General features: G+C 43.5%; 1 protein-coding gene across 1 annotated transcript in view; it reads left to right on the forward strand.

Annotated features, from left to right (window-relative positions):
• The window catches only part of PAPPA (pappalysin 1), a 175,912-nt gene that overhangs the window by 24,582 nt on the left and 132,548 nt on the right, over positions 1-18,782 (forward strand). Inside the window, exon 2 of the mRNA XM_065648566.1 lies at positions 1,114-2,182. Coding sequence (XP_065504638.1) covers positions 1,114-2,182 — 1,069 coding nt within the window. The remainder of the gene's footprint in view (positions 1-1,113; positions 2,183-18,782) is intronic.

Raw genomic sequence — 18,782 nt, forward strand, 5'->3', positions numbered from 1 at the left:
GTTGAGCAACTTAGTCAGAAGCAGAAGATGTTATTTGGTGGTAGTGCTGGGAGGGTTAGGGTGCAGGGGTGAGGCAAGGGGATATTTAGTCTTTTCATGAGGACTGAACTGTCAGAGATTTATGATTTTCGTTTAGGCTTTTGGAAGTGGAGGCTTGGGGGAAGGATTGTTTTCTATGTGCGGATGGTAGAAAGGCCGTTTGGTGCTGAAGGCTCTGATGATTATTTTTTCAGTTGAGGGGTGTCCCTGCAGCCCTTGGCCTTTGGGAACTGAGAGATGGAAATGTATGTCTTTAACTTTCCAAACCTCATGTCCCAAACTGAGAAGGAGTGGGCTCTTCCCACTGATGAGGGCTGTCTGAAGATGGGTCGAGAGAGCTTTAGGTGTGGATCCACACTTTGAGAAAAATGATTAGCTCCCTGCGATGTGCCAAATTGTTATTGCGTGTGTGTGAGGGGGCAGGAATCCTTCTGAATGTGTGTGTCTGTCTGTGCATGTTTCTTGCCCTTTCCTGATATGATATATACCTTGCTCAGCACATCCAGCCATTTCCTTAATGGGTTTTATTGGGTATAAATTTGAAGGCAGCCTGAACACATCCCATTCACGCTATGGAGAATTGGAGTGCTTGATCCTACCAAGATTATTGCAGTTGTTCAGTGTATCTCATACTGTGCAGTGCTTAGATTTTATACTTATTTCTTTGGACCTTATTAGATGCAAGGTTCAGGGGTGTGAGGTACAAATGAGATCACAAAGGATTGCTTCTCAAGACTCTTCTTATTTTCAACCAGTGAGGTATGGCTTGAGTGAAGGTAGGAACCAAATGCACGGTACAACATTTTGCAAAAGGGTTTTGGTCTTTGATCAGGATAAGCGGAATACCATTTGTACACACCGCTGGCAAAACATGACCTTTAATAGCAAGTTTTAACATGACCTCCCACAATTGTGCACTAGATAATTTAATGTCTTTCTTGTACGCTAACTTTGTAACATACGTAGGTGAGTGTGTGTCTATACATATAGAGAGATAAATGTATACAACTGAAAGACTAATTTCTTTATTCTGTCATCCTTATTTATTCATATTTCTTTTTTGGGGGCACATAGGAATGTATGACAAATGTTCTTACACCTCCCGTGACCGAGGATGGGTCCTGGGGATTAACACCGTCAGTGACCAGGGGAATAGAGACCCCCGCTATTTCTTCTCTCTGAAGACGGACCGTGCTCGCAAAGTAACCACCATTGCAGCACATCGCAGCTACCTCCCCAACCAGTGGGTGCATCTGGCTGCCACGTATGATGGGCACCTGATGAAACTCTATGTGAACGGTGCCCAGGTGGCCACGAGTGGAGAGCAAGTGGGCAGCATCTTCAGTCTTCTGACCTTGAAGTGCAAGGTGCTCATGGTTGGAGGAAATGCCCTGAACCAGAATTATCGGGGTTATGTAGAGCACTTCAGCCTCTGGAGGACAGCCCGGTCTCAGAAGGAGATCTTGTTGGACATGGGCCAGGCAATTCACAGACAAGACATGCCTCTACCTCAGCTAGTTCTTCAAGACAGTTTACTGAATGTGAAAAACACCTGGTCTCCCATGAAGGATGGCAGCAGTCCTCAGAGCAAGTTCAGCTATCATCACGGCTATTTGCTGGATACCAGCCTAGAGCCCCCGCTCTGCGGACAGACAGTCTGTGACAACACGGACGTAATCACCAGCTACAACAAGCTCCCCAGGTTCCGCCGCAACAAAATCGTTCGCTACCGTGTGGTAAACCTCTACGATGACAAGCACCAGAACCCCACCGTCAGTCGGCAGCAGATTGAGTTCCAGCATCAGCATTTAAATGAGGCTTTCAGCCGCTACAACATCACCTGGGAGCTGGAGGTGCTGGAGGTGAAGAACTCTTCCCTTCGCCACCGACTCATCCTGGCCAATTGTGACATCAGCAAGATCGGGGATGAGAACTGTGACCCCGAGTGCAACCACACCTTGACCGGGTACGACGGCGGAGACTGCCGGCACGTACGCCACACGCTCTTCAACAAGAAGAAGCAGAACGGTGTGTGTGACATGGATTGTAATTACGAGAGATACAACTTCGATGGTGGGGAATGCTGTAACCCAGAGATAACGGAAGTCACCAAGACGTGCTTTGACCCATATTCTCCTTACAGGTAGGCAATTTCTTAAACAAACAAGCATTTTTGTGGTCATATTAATGCATATTTGTCTAGCTATTGATCAGCCTGCTGGCTGTTAACCCTCGTGTTATTGGCATTATGGGCTTTTGAGTTTTTAATTAATTTTTTTCTTAGTATTTAGCTCACATTACAGTTATCCAAATGCAATCTCAGTAACGGTCTCAACAAAGTCTTAACATTAAATTGGTATTCCCCATGTAGGCTACAGAAAGTTATTGCTAAGGACCAAAGCAGCCAACTTCGAGAGACCCGTTAGTTGTTGATTATGAGCAGTATATTGTACCATTGCACCGTCTGTTTTAACCATAGACTCTTAGGAGTGGGAACTGGATGTCATAGAAAGCTCATGTGTATTTGGAGAGGGAAGAGCCCCCTCAGGCATGGAATGGAACAGAAATACGCGTAGGGAGACTTGAATTCTGTAGGACGTTATTGAAGGCAGGTAGGTTATTCTATATTCTTAGTGCCATGGGCGCAGCACTGCTGTGGAGGGGCAGCTGAGTCCGTGGGTTATAAGGAGGGAGGGTGGAACCAGGTTCCTGGCAGTGCTGCTGCACATGTTGGGTGGGTGATTGAACTCTTCTGCACCCCTTTTTATACATATGAAATTAGGGGTAGGGCCACTTCATTGCAAATGGCGGGGAAACTTACTGCAGGTGGATGTGAGATTATAAAATCCTGAGATCCTCAGCTAAAGGCTTCCCTTTGTCGTGTTTTGAAGAGGGGCATCCCTGAATAACTCCATCAGTTGAGTACCACGTACCTACAGTTACTCCAAGTTGCTTCTGGTAATCTTCAGACAGAAGTTATTATAAGTAAAAAAAGTGTTCCCTGTGAACGAGTTAGAAATATAAACACACAAATGAAGGTTAAAGCTGAAATTCTGTTGCCTGTATCCCATGTTACAGGGGGTGTTTTTAGGGCAATTCTTAGAGTCATGGGAGAAAACCACTCAATGGTTGGAACACCCTGTGTTGTCAAAACTGAAGTCCAGGTTAAGAAGGAAAGTATGAGCTCTTCAGGAGTCCTTTCCATTATAGAAATTCAGGCTATATTTGTAACTTCCTTGGTAGAGAGAAGTTTTTAAACAACATTATCAGCTCTACTGGAGCTTTAAATACACATAATTAAGCTGCAAAGAAATGCTTCCTTTCCAGTTTCTTTCCTTTTTTTTTTTTAAAAAAAAAAAAACTCCAGTGAGGTTGTTTTTTTTAAAAATCCTTATAGCTCAGCTTGACTTCAGTCAATTACCAGTGAACAAAGCTAGAATGAGGAATACTTTAAATACTAATGATTGAAAATATATTGAAAGGAAAAATACCAATCTTTTAATACTGTTCAACTGGAGAGGAACACAACTAAGCAAATATCATCAAAGGCATAATGCACATTGGATTGTTTTAACACTGTAGTTCTGAGAACTCGAGGTGCTAGTTATAACAGCTATGACAATTTTTAGAAAAATACATTATTTTTAATCTGATAGTACCCTTTTATCACTTGTTCTATGACCAGCATAATACCCATACAAAATGAAACAAGAAAAGCCTTTTAAATTTTAATTGACAATTTTAAGACTGTGCCTTAATGTTATTCTGACATACAGAGATATTTCTATTTCGAATGAAGTCTTTCTGCCCTGCAGATTGTACTTGCACAAGCCCAAGCAAGGAATTTTGTTCTAAAACCTGAAGTTACTTTAACACAACATAGTCGCTTTTCATACGCAGTTGTTCGTTCCTTTTGGAGACAACCACCTTGCTGAACTTTTCTGGAGGATTTGCATTTTGTGGCATAGAGCTCACAGACCTTCTACATGTTCATTTTGGCTTGAGAAGCACCTTCTTTTGACTGACACACTTAAGCCAGTGAGGGAGGCTTGAACATCCTCTTCCACAGCGTAGAGCCTGAGAAAATCCATAGATCCTCCCAATATATTTTAAACCGGATTTAATTTATTTGTCTTTGCACAGACATTGCAATGCAACATTGACCATTGGCAATGAAACCAAGAAAGGCGGTAGAAGATGCCATCTCTCTGGAGCTATTATTTGGTGGCTGATGTGCTTAGACTGAGCTCAGACCCACCACTGTGTTTGCACTCAGTATGGCAAAATACAGCAGTTAGGCCTGTGGACTGGATCAGTGGGGTTTGTAAGGCTGAACACTGCTTTGAGTATTTAGGCTAACAAAGGTTTAGGGCAGTGGCTTTGGAAGCAAAGCCTTCGTTGACTAAAAGGATGAAGATTCAAACCCTATGTTTGGCTTTGGTGTTGCCCTCAGCACCATCCCATGAGAGACATTTCCATGCCAATTAGTGACTCAGTCAAAATCTGTGGCTCAGTTGGCACCATCCGGGCCCATTTTGCATCACCAGCCCCTCTTGTCATCACTTTCATTGGCAAAGAGTCCTCAGTCCCCTCTAATGCAGGCCTTGCACCACATCGATGAAGACATCTCTACAGCCACCAAGAGCTCACTTCTAATTCCAGGTATTTCCTCTGCCAATAGCAGAAGAAAGGGGAAAGAGCCCTCAGTCCGGTGAGGCATAAAATAAAAGGGGGGGAAAACATGAAATAGTAGCAGTAAAGAGTTTCCTAAGCTTTGTGCTGTAAAGACTCTTGACAGCTTTCCTTAATACTGGGGGGTCCCCTCAGATGCTACAGGGTTTCGTTCCTCCTACATCCTTAGTGGCAGCAGTTGTAGCCAGCTGTTCACCATTTCAGAGTTTATTCCTGAAATACTTTTGTCCTTTGGAACCAACCAAAAAGTGCTAGCGCGTGATTAATGCTGTTATAAACAGGAACCCTCTTCAGTGCCTCTTCATCCCCAAAAGAAGATGTAGCCGCTTCCAGTGGCTTTCCTTCTTCTGATGGTCCCAGTCCATCAAGTCTCCATCCTGGGGACAAAGTTGCTCTGAGCCTCGTTAAAAAAACCTCTGCGGATGCTTGTTGACTAAGTGCAGCCACAGATATATCACCAGAACAATTTCAAGACTCCTCCGTTCTGCATTATCAGTTTCTTGTGACCCTTTTGGCACCTTGGACAAAGTGCTCCAGTACTTTGGTGGCGTCCTTCAGCCACGGTTGTGGTGCAACTACAGGGACCTTAGAGCTGATCTCAGCAGCAGAGTTGTTTTTTCTTTGCGGTCTCCAAACTCTCTTTCTGGCACCTCTCCAAAAATATTTTCCTCCAAAGAGCTGAGGTTCTCTGCCGTAGTCAGGTAGCAGGGGCGTTGGTGCATTTAAATCCGGTGGCATATCCATGAAGAAGTTTGCCAGAGGGGCAGTTCAGAGGGGCAGCACTGGTGGATGGGGACTTTGCTCTCCGAGCCGCTCAGCAGAAAAGCTGTAAACATTGCGGTACCAACTAGATCATCTCTCCTCTTTTTTAATAGCCTACAGGGAAAAAACAAAGGGCTGGTTATCATTAGCCACACAGCAGGCTTTATCCAAGAATATCTGCCTCACTACTTTTTATTAATTTCATGAGAGTGAGACAAAATGTATTTAGTCCCAGCAGAAGGTTTGCAAATATTGTTCAGCTTTTCTTTATTTCTGCCGTTCTGGGAAATTAGAACATGCTAAGATCATACAGCCTGGCCCAATACAAAAGCGAGGAGCAAGGATAAACATACTGGCCAGAAATACACGTTCCTTGTTTTATTTGGGATATTGCTGGTTGCAAAATAGGGAAGACTGAGCTCATGACACCTACCATGGCTTCTTGTCAAAAAACTTGAAACAAACAGCAAGGGATCATAGGAAATCATGCTCTGTAAGTGCCATTTGATGTGGCAAATTCTTGCACCATACTATGGTTAACCGAGCCATTCCTTTTATGTAATATTGGGCTTGCACTTCAGGCTTCACCACAGGATCGCATGGACAGATAAGCAAGCATTCCCCTTAATGCCTTCTTAGGAAAATGCTGATGAAATTCCTGAAACAGTAAAAGCTACTGGAGTGTCTTCAAACTCCCTCAGTTCATACAGTCTACGGAATACTTGCTGGAAATCCCCTCGGAATAACTGACCCTGGGGACAGGCTTTCTCAACATCTCCGTGTGTGCCCTGGAGGCTCCTGCGACCCTTCGGCTCTGCCTGGCCAAGGGCAAGATGAGCTGCATGTGGTCCAGAGTCTGTTTGCAGCACTTGCCTACAGACCGGGGGTGACAATGGACCAAAGAGCTGGAGTTCAGTGTCCTGCTGATCCCACCCTTTTGTGTGGCTTTTACCAACACTTGTACCGTGGAGCTCAGCAAAGCTTAGCGTTGTGTCACACCAGCTTGCTCAAGATTAAGGGCATCGACACATTTCAGAGTCAGTAAATTAGACTCTGAATGCACGTTTGAACTATTTGTAGACATTTCCGTAGTGGTTTTGAGCAGCAATGGGTGCAGCAGAGCCTTGTATGAAGAGCACACCGTGCTGTGCCATGTGGATGGCAGCGGTGGCATTAAAAGGAGGAGGTGGCTGGTTAATCTCCAGCCTAGGTCAGCCTCGTCCAGATAACTGAGCTGTGGCTGCACTTCAGGGCTCCTCCAGGGAGGTTTTTTTTAATCAGATCAGCCTCTTAACTCTTTTTCCTTTTCTTTCGCTGGAAATCTTTTCACGAGGCTTCTTTGCAAAATACGGTTAAATTACTCCAGAGGAGGGAGGCACACTTAGAGCCCTTTTCTAGGAGCTAGAAGAGTTGTAAGAAATACTCCTTGATTCCCAATAAAGGATTAATTTCCACCTAATCCTAAACACTAAAAAGAACAGAAGAAATTCATCAAAGCTCTTCAATTCAGGAAGCTTGAGAACTTAATCCCCTGCCTGGAAGAGACCATTGTGCAGCTCTTGACTTCAAGGATTCCTGCATCCACACAGGTATCAGACAGACATATAGCAAATACCTGAGGTTTTGTCTAGGGATTCAACATTAAATGTCCGGTTCTTTAATTACCAGCCCCAGGGCTGTTTAGAAGGTGGAGAGGTAACACTGTCAAGGATAGAGCTGCTGTGTCTTGGTAGTTGTCACCCAAAAGCCAAGTCCCAACAGGAAATCCTCTGTTCTCTCTGTTTATTCTGTCCTCTATTCCAGATGTCAGGGATGTTGATCAGCTGGGAGGGGTTGCATCTGTTCCCATGCTAAGAACTGACATTTATAAGTCTAGTGTTGAATGCTGATATAGGCAGGGCTTCAGTACTAAAGAAACTATTTCTATGTATACAATTGCACACTCTAGAAACAGTAGGAGTTTGCTCAAATTAGCTTGACCCACAGTCATCTTTTCCAACAGGTTTTTTTAAGAAACATTTTTTCCCCAAGACTCATAGGACTCATGGTTTCTTTCATGGACGTTATCCATTACGTAGAAAGATCGCTGTCTGGTCAAACTGCAGGATGCTTGGAATGAAGACAGCCTATAAAATCTATGGAGTAAGCTATCAGAGATCATTAAGAATCCTTGTGGGAGACAATAGATTAAAGTATTATTATACACTCCAGTGCCAATGCAGACCCATTTGGCTCCGGAACCCCCCGTGGAAGATTTGCAGGCACGGAGTCTGCAGATTTGGAAAGGACCGAGTTTGGCCCTGGCTGCTCTGCAGCTCCGTGTCTCCCTGGACCCGCTGATGCTCTCCAGCAACCCCTACCAGCCTTTTCAAGGAACAAGGTGGAGCTCATCCCCTCCCGTGTTCTGAAAAGTAGCAGCGTATGCAAGTTGGTTTATTCTTTTTGCTGATCAATTCAAATTATACTGTCTCGTGCACAGACTCTCGGTTTGATCACGTCCGACGTGCCTCTTTAAAGTACTGTGGGGCTTTGCATTAATCGCCCTGTTTTTCTCCCACATCCATTTGTGTACAACCTCTCTGCAGCAGTGGGTGGGAGGTGCCCTCTGTGTTTTTAATTAGTGGCAGCTGAAACCTTCTGTAAATTCAGGAGGTTGTACCTTTCACACAGAGAAAGACGCAAAGCATGGGCTATTTCTGTGGCAAGCTTAACCAGGTGCAATACTTACATTTGCAACTCCCATCCTAGCTTTCAGACTTTTCTTTTTTCTGATAGGAATTTAAATTCAATTCTTGCAAGCAATAGCTGCCCCTTGGGGAGGTAGAGAGCAACCCCCTCCACCGTGCTCCCTTTACAGCATCCATGAGCACAACGCATTTGGCTTTGCCTCTCACGTGGGTTGCTGGAGTTGGGCGAACAGTACTTGAGGGTTGGTTTTGGTTTTTTCCTAATAATTCCTTCGTTATCGCTGCCAGTGGAGATGTACAGAAATCCTTCCGAAGAGACGATGCTGACTTGTGCTGTGTCCAGAGGGGCTTTGCTCTGCGCAGCCACACTAGAAACCCTCGGCATTACTGGTGCCTTCACATAGTGGGTTCGCAGGGTTCAGGAGAAGGGGTGAGAAAGATAAGATGCATTTTCTTGTATAGTCTCAGCTGAAAATGTCAATGTGAGCACAGGCATGAAAACTGGCCTAGCAGCTCTGCCTTTACCCGATATCTGAAAACTTAGTGCCAGGGGAGAAAGCCAACTCAAAAGTGTAATTACTCAGGAAATAGCCATTTCTATAAGTGGTTTATATTTTGGGGTAGGAAAATACCTTTATGCCACAGAAGACTTGTTTGCAGCCTCAGCAGATGTGATGGAAAGACTGGAAAAAGAGCTGCAAGTTCTGAGCAGAAGAGACAGATAATAGTGTGCCGTGCGATGACTTCCAGAGCAATGATGCTCTTGATGTAGCCGGGAGAGCTGAAGCTTACAAGTAAGGCAGGTTTCAGCAGCAGGGCGATGTCTTTTCTTAAACCAACTTATAGTGTTAAGAAAAAAGATAAGAAAAATACAAGGAAGGGTTTGTGAGCCTGAAAACTTGTCTTTTTTTCTTTTTCCCCAAAAAAACTAATCAGTTGATCTGGTTGGGGAAAAAAAAATAATCTCTGAATAAATCATTGCTTGTGATTTTTTTGTAGTCTGTCTTTTTTTTTTTCAGTTGGTTGGCCTGTTGGGGGATTTCAGAGGTATGAGAAGGGAGTGTATGTCAGGGGATTTGGGTATGTATGTTTAAATTCGATAGCTGGAACAGAGTGAGGAGGGGATTAACTAAATGGGAAGGTGATGGAAAAGAGGAAGGTCTTGGACAAGACTGGAGGAGAAAGGATGCAGAGGCAGATCCGTAGGCAACAGCATGAAGCACAGTCTGTGTCTATTGGCCCTTGTTTGAACTTTTTTGGCATCGGTTCCTGATGTTTTAAGTCCGTGTCGGCCTCCTCCCTATTCTGCCTTCCTTCTTTCCCCAAGGCAGGTCAGCCCTTAAGTACAATCCCTCCTCTGCTCAGCTTGGGGAGAGGGGAAACCCAAGAAGTGGACATCTTGGTTTATCTTCTCTTAACTGCAGCGAGAACCAACTGTCCTTCAAACACCCCAGGATCAGCACAATGCGGAGCTGTCCCATCGCTTTTACACCTGTGCGCCACTCAGATATGCTCGTGCAGAGTGATTGGCGAGGCCACTTTCAAAGTACGTGCGATTCCTTCTCCATTAGCAGTACGTCAAGACACCCATTGAAACCGTCACGTAGTCCTCAAACTTTATCTGTGCGCGTATTTGAGAAGGACGAAGAGTCTGGGCGATTGGAGGGACTAAAGAGAGCTGCTGGTAATGATTTCCTTAGAGCAATCGGGAAATGCAATGATGCAGAGCCTCACAGGAGATCTTTTAGGATTACTGAGATACGCTGAAACCACTTCAATATTTGTAACGTGTTCATAAAAGCTGTGTTGTAAAAAGCGTGATGCTGATAGCTACAGTCGGTTTTCGTCCATTAGAGCCAGATTCATTGAGAATTAAGATGGATATATCCCCGCCCCACAACATGGGAGAGACTTTAGACCAGCAATACAAACCACCACTGTCAAAAGCAATTCTGCGTTTGCTTGATTGCAGCCCTGGCTGACATGAGGTTACAGGACCCACATACGGTGGAGGAAGATTAGGAGCATGTGCTCTGCTGGGGTCAATGAAATCCCATCCTTCAGTTTACTTCTGAGTGGATTTGCAATTTTGGAGTCTGTCAGCGTAACTCAATTGAAACTACCTAGTTTGTACATAATTTCAGCACTCCAGATTAACATAAATTTGCAAGAAAGTGTTTTCAGGTTCATTAATAATAGATGGGTGGCTACACCATCAGAGTGCCTGTTCTCAGCTTCCAAAAGGATCAGGGTGAGCTGCACAGAGGAAACGTCTTGGAAATACTTAAATGGTTGGGGTATGAAACTCTAATAAGCCTCCAAAAAGCCAGGAAATTTGGAGTGAAGGCTGAAACTCCATACCCAGTGTACCCTACTGGGTCTTTGTATTTCAGAACACGTTATGTTTGTTCGCTGAAATATCTCCAGTATGGAGCTCTTTAGGGTGGAGTTTCACCTTTAACTCTAAATTTCCTGGCATGTGCGAGTTTGAAGTACACGTTTAACTTTTCCCCAGTGCTGTTTTTCATTTTTAATTTCCTTTTTCTTTTAAAGGAGGGACCCTGCTAGAGGGACCCCTGCTAAAAAGGGACCGTACTGAAACCAAGATTAGCATTTTTGGCCTAATCTGATCTTTCTGAAATTCTTCAGGAGAACTAGGTTCAGCAAATATCTTTCTGCCTTTGTTTTAAAGGCTCTTGTGGCCAATCCACCCCAGTGAAAAGATGGATAAAATCTGCACCCTGCAGACCAATTATTTCAGAAGGCACCCAGATGTTTGAGTTATATATAACAAACCTTGGAAACATAGGACATCTCATGTGAGTTCTAGTTAAAGATCTGGTCACAGCCAGTGATATGTGTGAGCTCTTTGTTGTGAAATGTCTTATTTTGGTTAATTCAATAATTGCAGAGGCAGCTCATGTTTGCTATTGACACTTGTTGGTTTACATCAGCGATGGTAAAAGAGTGGAAACAGCAGTGGTTTGGAATAACAGCAATGGCAATTACCTGCAATGCTTTTAAAAATAATTTTGGCCCTAGATGTTGAAAAGATGTGTCATCACTGTTTAGTGTGAGGGCAGCTTCGGCAGGGTTGAATTACAAAGTTTTGGAGACTAAAATTCTTTCTGCTGCCTCAAAATGCTATAATTGAGCTATACTGCCAGTGGATAATATGGAATAGGTTTGCTTCTCATGCTATATCCTTGTTGTGTCAATAAATCGAGGACTTCAGTGAGAAGCTGTGGTAGTTGCTTTCCCCAGCACAACACTCTGTTGGTTTTTCAAATCATTCCCACCAGCTTCGCAAGGAGAATTTCTCTTAGTGAAATGTCCTTATGGAAATCTGACAAGCGCTGAAGTTCCGTGGCATTGGCTTTGTAAATGCCCAGGTGTATTGTAAGTGCTGAGAGCCTGAGCCTGGTTCCCAGAGGACTCGAGGCTCCCGTGCCATTTCCCTGCCCACCCTGGCCATGGCTGTGGCATTGCACACTTGGCGAAGGATTTTCAAGAACTTCAGTTCGTGCAAATGAAAATTCAAAGTGAAATCTGATGAGGATTCCTGCTGCCTGCAGCCAGGTATGTTGTCACCGACCAGCCCCTCTGTGATGGGACTGGTACCCTGTAGCGCTCAGAGGATGGACAACTCCCCGTATCCCCTGTTAAGCTGAATATTTCTCATTCTGACACATGAAAGCGCTTTGTCACTTTACCGACAGACAGTATTCCTCTCCTTTCACCCTTTCCAGTATGGCCCCATCGACATCCTTCTGCTGCATTTCCAGCCTTGACTTTGTAATACAGATCACAGCTGGTTGGTTTGAATTTCCCCTGAGTTACCCAGGATGCTGCTGAAAGCACAGGAAGAGCAGAAATGCTTTAATCAGTTAAATCAATCAAACAACAACAACAACAAAGTAGACTAGACCTTAAAATTTGCCCCCCAACCTTTGATACTCGCTGCGATGACGTCTTTGTCCTATTTCTTTAAGTGCAAGATTTTACTGGGACTTGGCAGAAGAGCGAAGCGAGGAGGACACAGGAGGGGGGTTTGCTGAGTTAAAAAAAGGAAAATGTCAGTGAGAAAATGGAAATACCCTGGTGTTTCTCCAGCCTTGTACTGGAGTTGGCCTCTCTCCCCCTCTGTTGCAGGGCAGGGGCTCCTTTTCCGTTAGCTTGACTATGGCCCTATTTAATCGGTTTGCTCTGACACGGAGCCAAGAAAGGGCTTTGCCGTGCAACGCCGGGTCCTGCCTGCGCTCAGGCATCCACAGCTGTTCCCTAGCACGGGTTGGCTTTTGACTACCGAACTGTCTTTTTATAGCCACAGAGGGCAACTATTAATAGATGAGATTTACCAAAACACAGAGCTACGCAGTGTGGTGTGGAGGGGAAGAGGGAAACCTGTGTGATTTATGCCAGGAAAATTCCACATTGAAATTATACTGGAAGACACAGTAAAAATGAATATGCCAAGAAGGGGATTTAATGTGTTATTCAGGCCATGCTCACATTTCTCCTCCATTAAGGATCTGCCCCTTTGCATGAAGTATAATATGTTGCTGAGTTATTTCTTCAGCATTAAACAGCACAAATTATACAGAGGATAAAGATAAGACACATAGGCACAAAATACCAGCTTTTCTGGGATGTGATTAGACTGTGAAAGAAATACCAAAAGGAAGCGGAGGCATTCCTGACCCCGAAGACATTTTGGTTTGATCAGATGTGGGATTAGGGGTAAAATGTGAGGAATTCCGTGTTGTGTGGTAGGAACAAGCCGATCAGGAGTTTGCCTCTTTGTTTATTGATTCATTTCTAATTTCGATTATAGAATGTCCTGAGACGTGTGCCCTTGTCCGACTCACAAATTGTATTTGTATATCAAAGAAGACAGCTTAGGGAGTATGGAGCAGAAAGGAAAGAAGGTGTCAATTTAAGCTTCTATTGCAGTCAGAGCTCAGACATTGATTAAATAACATAAAATCCAGATGATATCAATTAGTAGACCCATCACTGTAATCATCTACACAATTTTTGTGCACCTTCCGAAGTCACAAAAGAGAATTTTATTCCCAAGACAAGACCCACTGACTGTCAGTAGCGTGTGGGTATCAAAATCCCCTTTACGCTTGGAAAATCTTTTCCTTTAAGTGGTTTTGTGTTTGCTTGATTTATTTGTTTTGTTTAATTAAAAACAAGATGGGGAGAAATTAAATGGTGAAAAATTCTAAGTAAATAAGGAAATATGGTACACTCATTTAGAGAATGTGGGTAGACCTCTTAAAGGCCAGAGCTCAGTTTGCTTCACGTGAGCATCACCGATTGTGGAAATGTTTCCAAACTGTCTGAACTGCTTAGGTTTGCAGAACTGGTTGAGAACGATTACAAAACAGCATTTTTTCCGTGATCTCCTGATTTCCACGAGCTTAAGGATGCTCTATTCCTGTCTTCAATCCCAGCAAGCACAAATGGAGACAAACGCCTGAGAAATATTAAGAACTACATAAACTTACATTATTCAAAATACCTGAATATTTTTCAGTTTGGCATTTCTGATTGAAGGTTTTCATTTTGCCTTCGTGTTTGGCTCACTTTCTGCTAAGGACTAATTCTGCAAGTTGCTGGTATCTCCCAAAATGTTTAGTGTCCGTGTTATTGCATTAAGTGCCGAGGAGAAGCGTTGGCTATTTGTAGTTGTTGCTCAGTTCCTTAAGGCAACAGCCATGCCATCTGCTCGCAGCAGGTAGAGACACAGAGCATAGGCATGATTTAGAGAATTAAATCGTAAAGTCTTTATAATTGCTGGAGAAAAGGTAGGTTAGAGACGGAAAACAGGTGTGTAAATGCCATGCGCAACTTATATCAGGCTTCCCCTTCACACTGCATTCCTTAACAGTCATTCAATCTTTTCTATTTTTATATATATAATGTTGTTCCAAGTGTATGTTATGCTTTCTGTCCAGACTAAGTTACATATCCCAAGCTCTTTGAAGTCTGTATATTGAACTCCCAAAGACTTTGGTCTTTTGGCTTGGATCTCTACATCCAGAGCACGAGTAAGGTCGGGAGCCTTCCCGAGTCAAAGGGCAATAGCTGAGAGGAAAGTTCCTACAGAACATCACCGCACTAGAGTAAGTAGAAATGTTTTGGGTAAGGATTGATGGCAACAGTTCACAGCATTATGAAAGTTACTTCCCTTTTGCCTCCAGCCTTTTTACCATGGCTGTGTCAGTGCCAAAAACCAGAACTCACTAATTCTTCCAGCATTGATTGGTCATGATAAACTTCCAAACGCAGAGTAAATTACTTCCGTCAGATACATGAGAGTGTTTCTCCCAGTTTGCCTGAAGTAATCTGTGCTGTTTGATTCCCCCCCTGCACACAGTTGGATTCAGAAAGGGGCCAGGAGTTCCTGGCTTCCTCTTCACACACTCAGAATTCCTCTAATAGTTTTACTCCTGAGGATATATTTCTTCATGTGGTTTTGTTTCAAAATGTCTTACTTTGTCTTCAAAATGCAGGCTCAAACCTTTAGCTACCCTCATCTTGATCAGATACCAAGTTTTCTTTGTCCATCTGGGAACAACACCTGAAGCATTTCTGGTTTTTGATCCAGAAAACCATCAGGAGGAGATAGTCCAAACGTGGTTCCAGGCTGTATGCCCTTCCTGCGCAACCGAATAAGGCAGCACTTCAGGTTTTGCAAAGTTCTTGAGATGTACTTGAGCTGGCGGCAGAGGAGTTGTGGAAGTGAGGGAATTCATAGCAGCCCCCCTCTGTCTCTGACAGGGAGCTGCAAGACGTTTCATGCTAACATACATTTTATAAATGCGGGTTTGCATAATTCAGGGTCTGTGCGTGGGAAACAGTGGACAAAAATGACAACCTGCCGGTTTTGGTGGATCCTTTGCAAAGGTAGTTTTGTCGTCATCAAGAGCTTAAGTCCTGTAGTAGTTGTTAGTGACAGGTTACCAATAAATTACTGCAACAAACCGGAATGAAAGTTGATGTGTGATTGAGATACTCAAATAGCGTGACAGAGGGTCAGGTGGGGAAGTCAGGCTGCGTGCTCTGGCTACAGCCGTCGTACTCGTGGCAAAAGTTGGTCAAGAAGTTTGCCATAAAGGAAAATTAGAGTTTTCCCTCTCTTGCGTTAGTATTCGACAATAGAGAACAGATCTTTGCATTCTCGTAGCCTTTTGCTAGAGGTCTGTGTTTGATTCAAGTGGATCCATAGACTCGTGGTGCCAAACCAGGCAATTTCTGCACTTGTGTCTGAAGGCCAAATATATGGGTATGATTTCCTATAGTTTACTGTTACATGCTGGATCAGTACTCAACGTTTCATAAGCTGCCAGTCCAATTTCGTAGGGTCTCGGGAAATGTGTCCTCTGGGGAATGCTTATAATCGCTCTTATGTTTTGGACTGATAGCGCCTGTTTTCTGGTACACGTTAACAGATCCATATGTGAGGCAGCCTAAATGTCCTTCTATCCACCTAAAAACCTGGGATTTTGCTGTGTCTGCTCGCCCGCTGCTTACTTTAGGGGTACGGGACCTTTTCTGCTCCATGTATCCTTCAGTTCAAGAAACACCCACTTCCAGCAGCACACGTGGTATTTGCTTTGCCTTCTATCTGTGCAGAAGTTCCATGTTCTTCATAGGTTCGAAAACCAGAAAGACTGAAAGTTTCTGAGTGTCTGGAAAAGGCACACGTGTACATCTTTCCTCCTGCTGCTTGTCTCTGGCTCAACAGAGAGAAACAAGGGGCAGGATTTGGGTGTTAGGGAGTTATCTGTGTCAGCAGCATCTGTTCCAGCTGTTGTTGACCTATGTTGTCTTCCAAAAGTAGTTGCTTGACAAAGCCATGGTCTACTAAGTCTTCTTTCCTGCTCTTTCTTTCCATCTTCCTAGTGAACAGAATTAGAAATAAAAAAAAAAAAGTTGTTGGGTTTCAAAAATACACTGTCTGCAGTATTTTCTTTCTGCAGCTCTGGAGTATTTTCATTGCAGGTGTGTTGGTGTTTCTGCCAGATCACCTGGCAATTTACTGTGGATTCTGGGAACTTCAAAGCTAAATGTTCTTAAGTGAAATTTCTGTTTCAGTGACTGACATTCTCGGTTTCCTTGTAATCTCTTCACTGCTGGGAAAGAACAAGAGTAACTAGGTTTTGTAGATCTCATAATATTTAGTAGTTCTTTGAATCTGACTATTTAATTTTCTTTTTTTTCCTCCTTAAAAAATGTGTGCAAGACTTTACTGTTGAAGATAAAGGCTTATGGTATCAATCAATACCCCCTGAAAACAAACGAACAAAACACAACAAAAGCAACCAAACAAAAAGAGCTAAATATTGGTCCTTTTTTTGTAACAAGGAGAAGAAAAAATCTCATGAACTTTGACAATGTGAGGTTTTTAGAACCAGAGCACAAGATTTTCTTGGTTTCCTTGAATTGAAGTCTCCATCACCAGACTTTTTTCTGTGTCATCTCACTTTGGTGTCTTCCACCCTTTCTTGCAAAAGATGAAACGAGGAAATTTCAACTAGTCTCATTTGAATCAGGTTTTCGTTTCTTTCTCAAAAAAGAGGAAAACTTGGATTATCCTAACCATGAGCCATTGCAGCAGGACCAACTTTATGCACAACCCTGCCAGGAGGTTAAGAAACGAGATTTGGAAGTCCACGAGTTGTAAAAACCAAACCAGAAAAGAAAGCGGCATCTCCAAAGCAAAAGTTATGTTTTGCAAGATGCATATTTGGACTGGTTATTTTGGCCCATCAACTCCTGAAGTATCTGTAATAAACATGCTTGGTTCTTTGTGATTATATACGATTTTATTTTTCTGCTGATGTCGGCCTGGTTCCAAGTCGCTCTCCATTCCAATAGCAATGTATATCTCACTTGGCGGCACAGCGTTTATGTGCAGGGAGGATTAGTGTCAAAAAGTGAGATGAAAGAAGCAAAGAATTTGACCTTGTTCTTTTTTCATCCTGCTGGGTTTTTTTTACTGTGTGTTAATTAGGGAAGATGCTAAAGGACCAGACCCCTTAAAGTCCCAGCTTTTGGTTGTTATTGGAAGCTCTTTGGGGTGAGAGGCGGTGTGTAAATGCCGATTATTAGGACGTTGGCTGAGCGCTCATTGAAAGCAAGCAGGGCACTGGTTCCACAAGACGATCTGTTTGTGAAGGAAATGCGTTACATTGTCTTCAGAAACTGCGAAGCCGAGGGATTCGGGAAGGACCAGCTTATTGCGGGGAGCTTGGACTTTCCATCTGCTGAGCACTGGACCTTTAGGACTTGTTTGGAGATTGTAAAATACGGGTAAAAGATTACAAAATATGAGTGAAGGCTTGTAAAAGGTGATTAACGGCCACCAGCAGAAAACTTAAAGGATCAGCAACACAAGCCGGCGCTGACTTAAAAGATGATCCATGTTATCACAGAACGTAGGCTCAAGAGATCGAGTTTCCAATCCTCGCTGGCAAACCGAATGATTTTGTTACTTTGAACAAATTATTACATTTCTGTACCTCAGTTTTCCCGTTCAGAGGATGTGGAAAATTATTCTGTTTGCCCGTTTCATGGCTTTTTCGGTCATGGTAAAACTTGTTGAGAGGAGGCCGATCGCAAGGGTTCTTGTCCGGCTTTAGTACCAGTGAAGCCCTCGGATGGGTTTGGAGCGGTGCAGAGGGCTCGTGTCAGGGCTTTGACCAGGGTGGAATTTCTGTCTTCGTGTTTAGGAAGCGTTTTGAGGCCCAGAGGGGAAGCACTGTGGGAGTGCCAAGCAGTGTAAGTGGTGGTTAAAATAGCCTAAAATATGTATATATACCTTCCTGTGCTGATTTAAATTCTCAAGGATACGTGAATGCGGTTTGCTGCAGCCAAAAGAGGTTTTCATGAAGCGGCAAAGGAAATCTGTTTTAACAGAATGGGCTCCTGAAAATATCCTTACGCCACTTCTTTCTTTATTGTTTGACTTTTCTCCGTGTTACAATGGTTCAGCCTGCAGAGTCTGGAAAAACATCAGGGTAACCAGGGCAGAGGGAATATCAGATGGAGATGAGGGATGGATAAGAGATAAATTACAGTACATTTCTCATGGGTCATTTGGCTCTAGTCTTGAAAAGGAGAGAGAAAAAAATCCCAGAGTAGTAAAAGAAAGAAAAAGAGACAATCAAAACAAATAAACCTGCCAGCGTTGCTGATTTCAAAGGTCTGTGACATGTGCATATATGCCTCATAATGCTTTGCTGTTTTAAAGAGATGCGTCTTGAAATGTTCCATGCTTTAATCTCACTGTCTCAGAACTTAATTGTACAGTAAGATCACAATTCTCTTTGCCAGGGCTTTCCCTTTGTTTTCTTTTTTTCTTCCTGCAAGTTGGCCAGCCAGCATATCTTTTCCTAGTTCTGTGTAGCTGGTTAGCTTAATTATTTTTTATGGTTGTGCGAGGAAAAGGGGGTTTTCACTTCTTGCTACACGAGCGAACTCAAATGTTGCTCCCCTCTTGGACGCAGCCCTTGCAGGGGAATAAGGCTCCGTGATCACATATTTATGGTTTGTAGCACTGCAAATCTTTACAAACCTACCGAAAGG

The sequence above is a fragment of the Caloenas nicobarica genome, chromosome 19, assembly GCF_036013445.1.
Source record: "Caloenas nicobarica isolate bCalNic1 chromosome 19, bCalNic1.hap1, whole genome shotgun sequence".
NCBI lineage: Eukaryota > Metazoa > Chordata > Aves > Columbiformes > Columbidae > Caloenas > Caloenas nicobarica.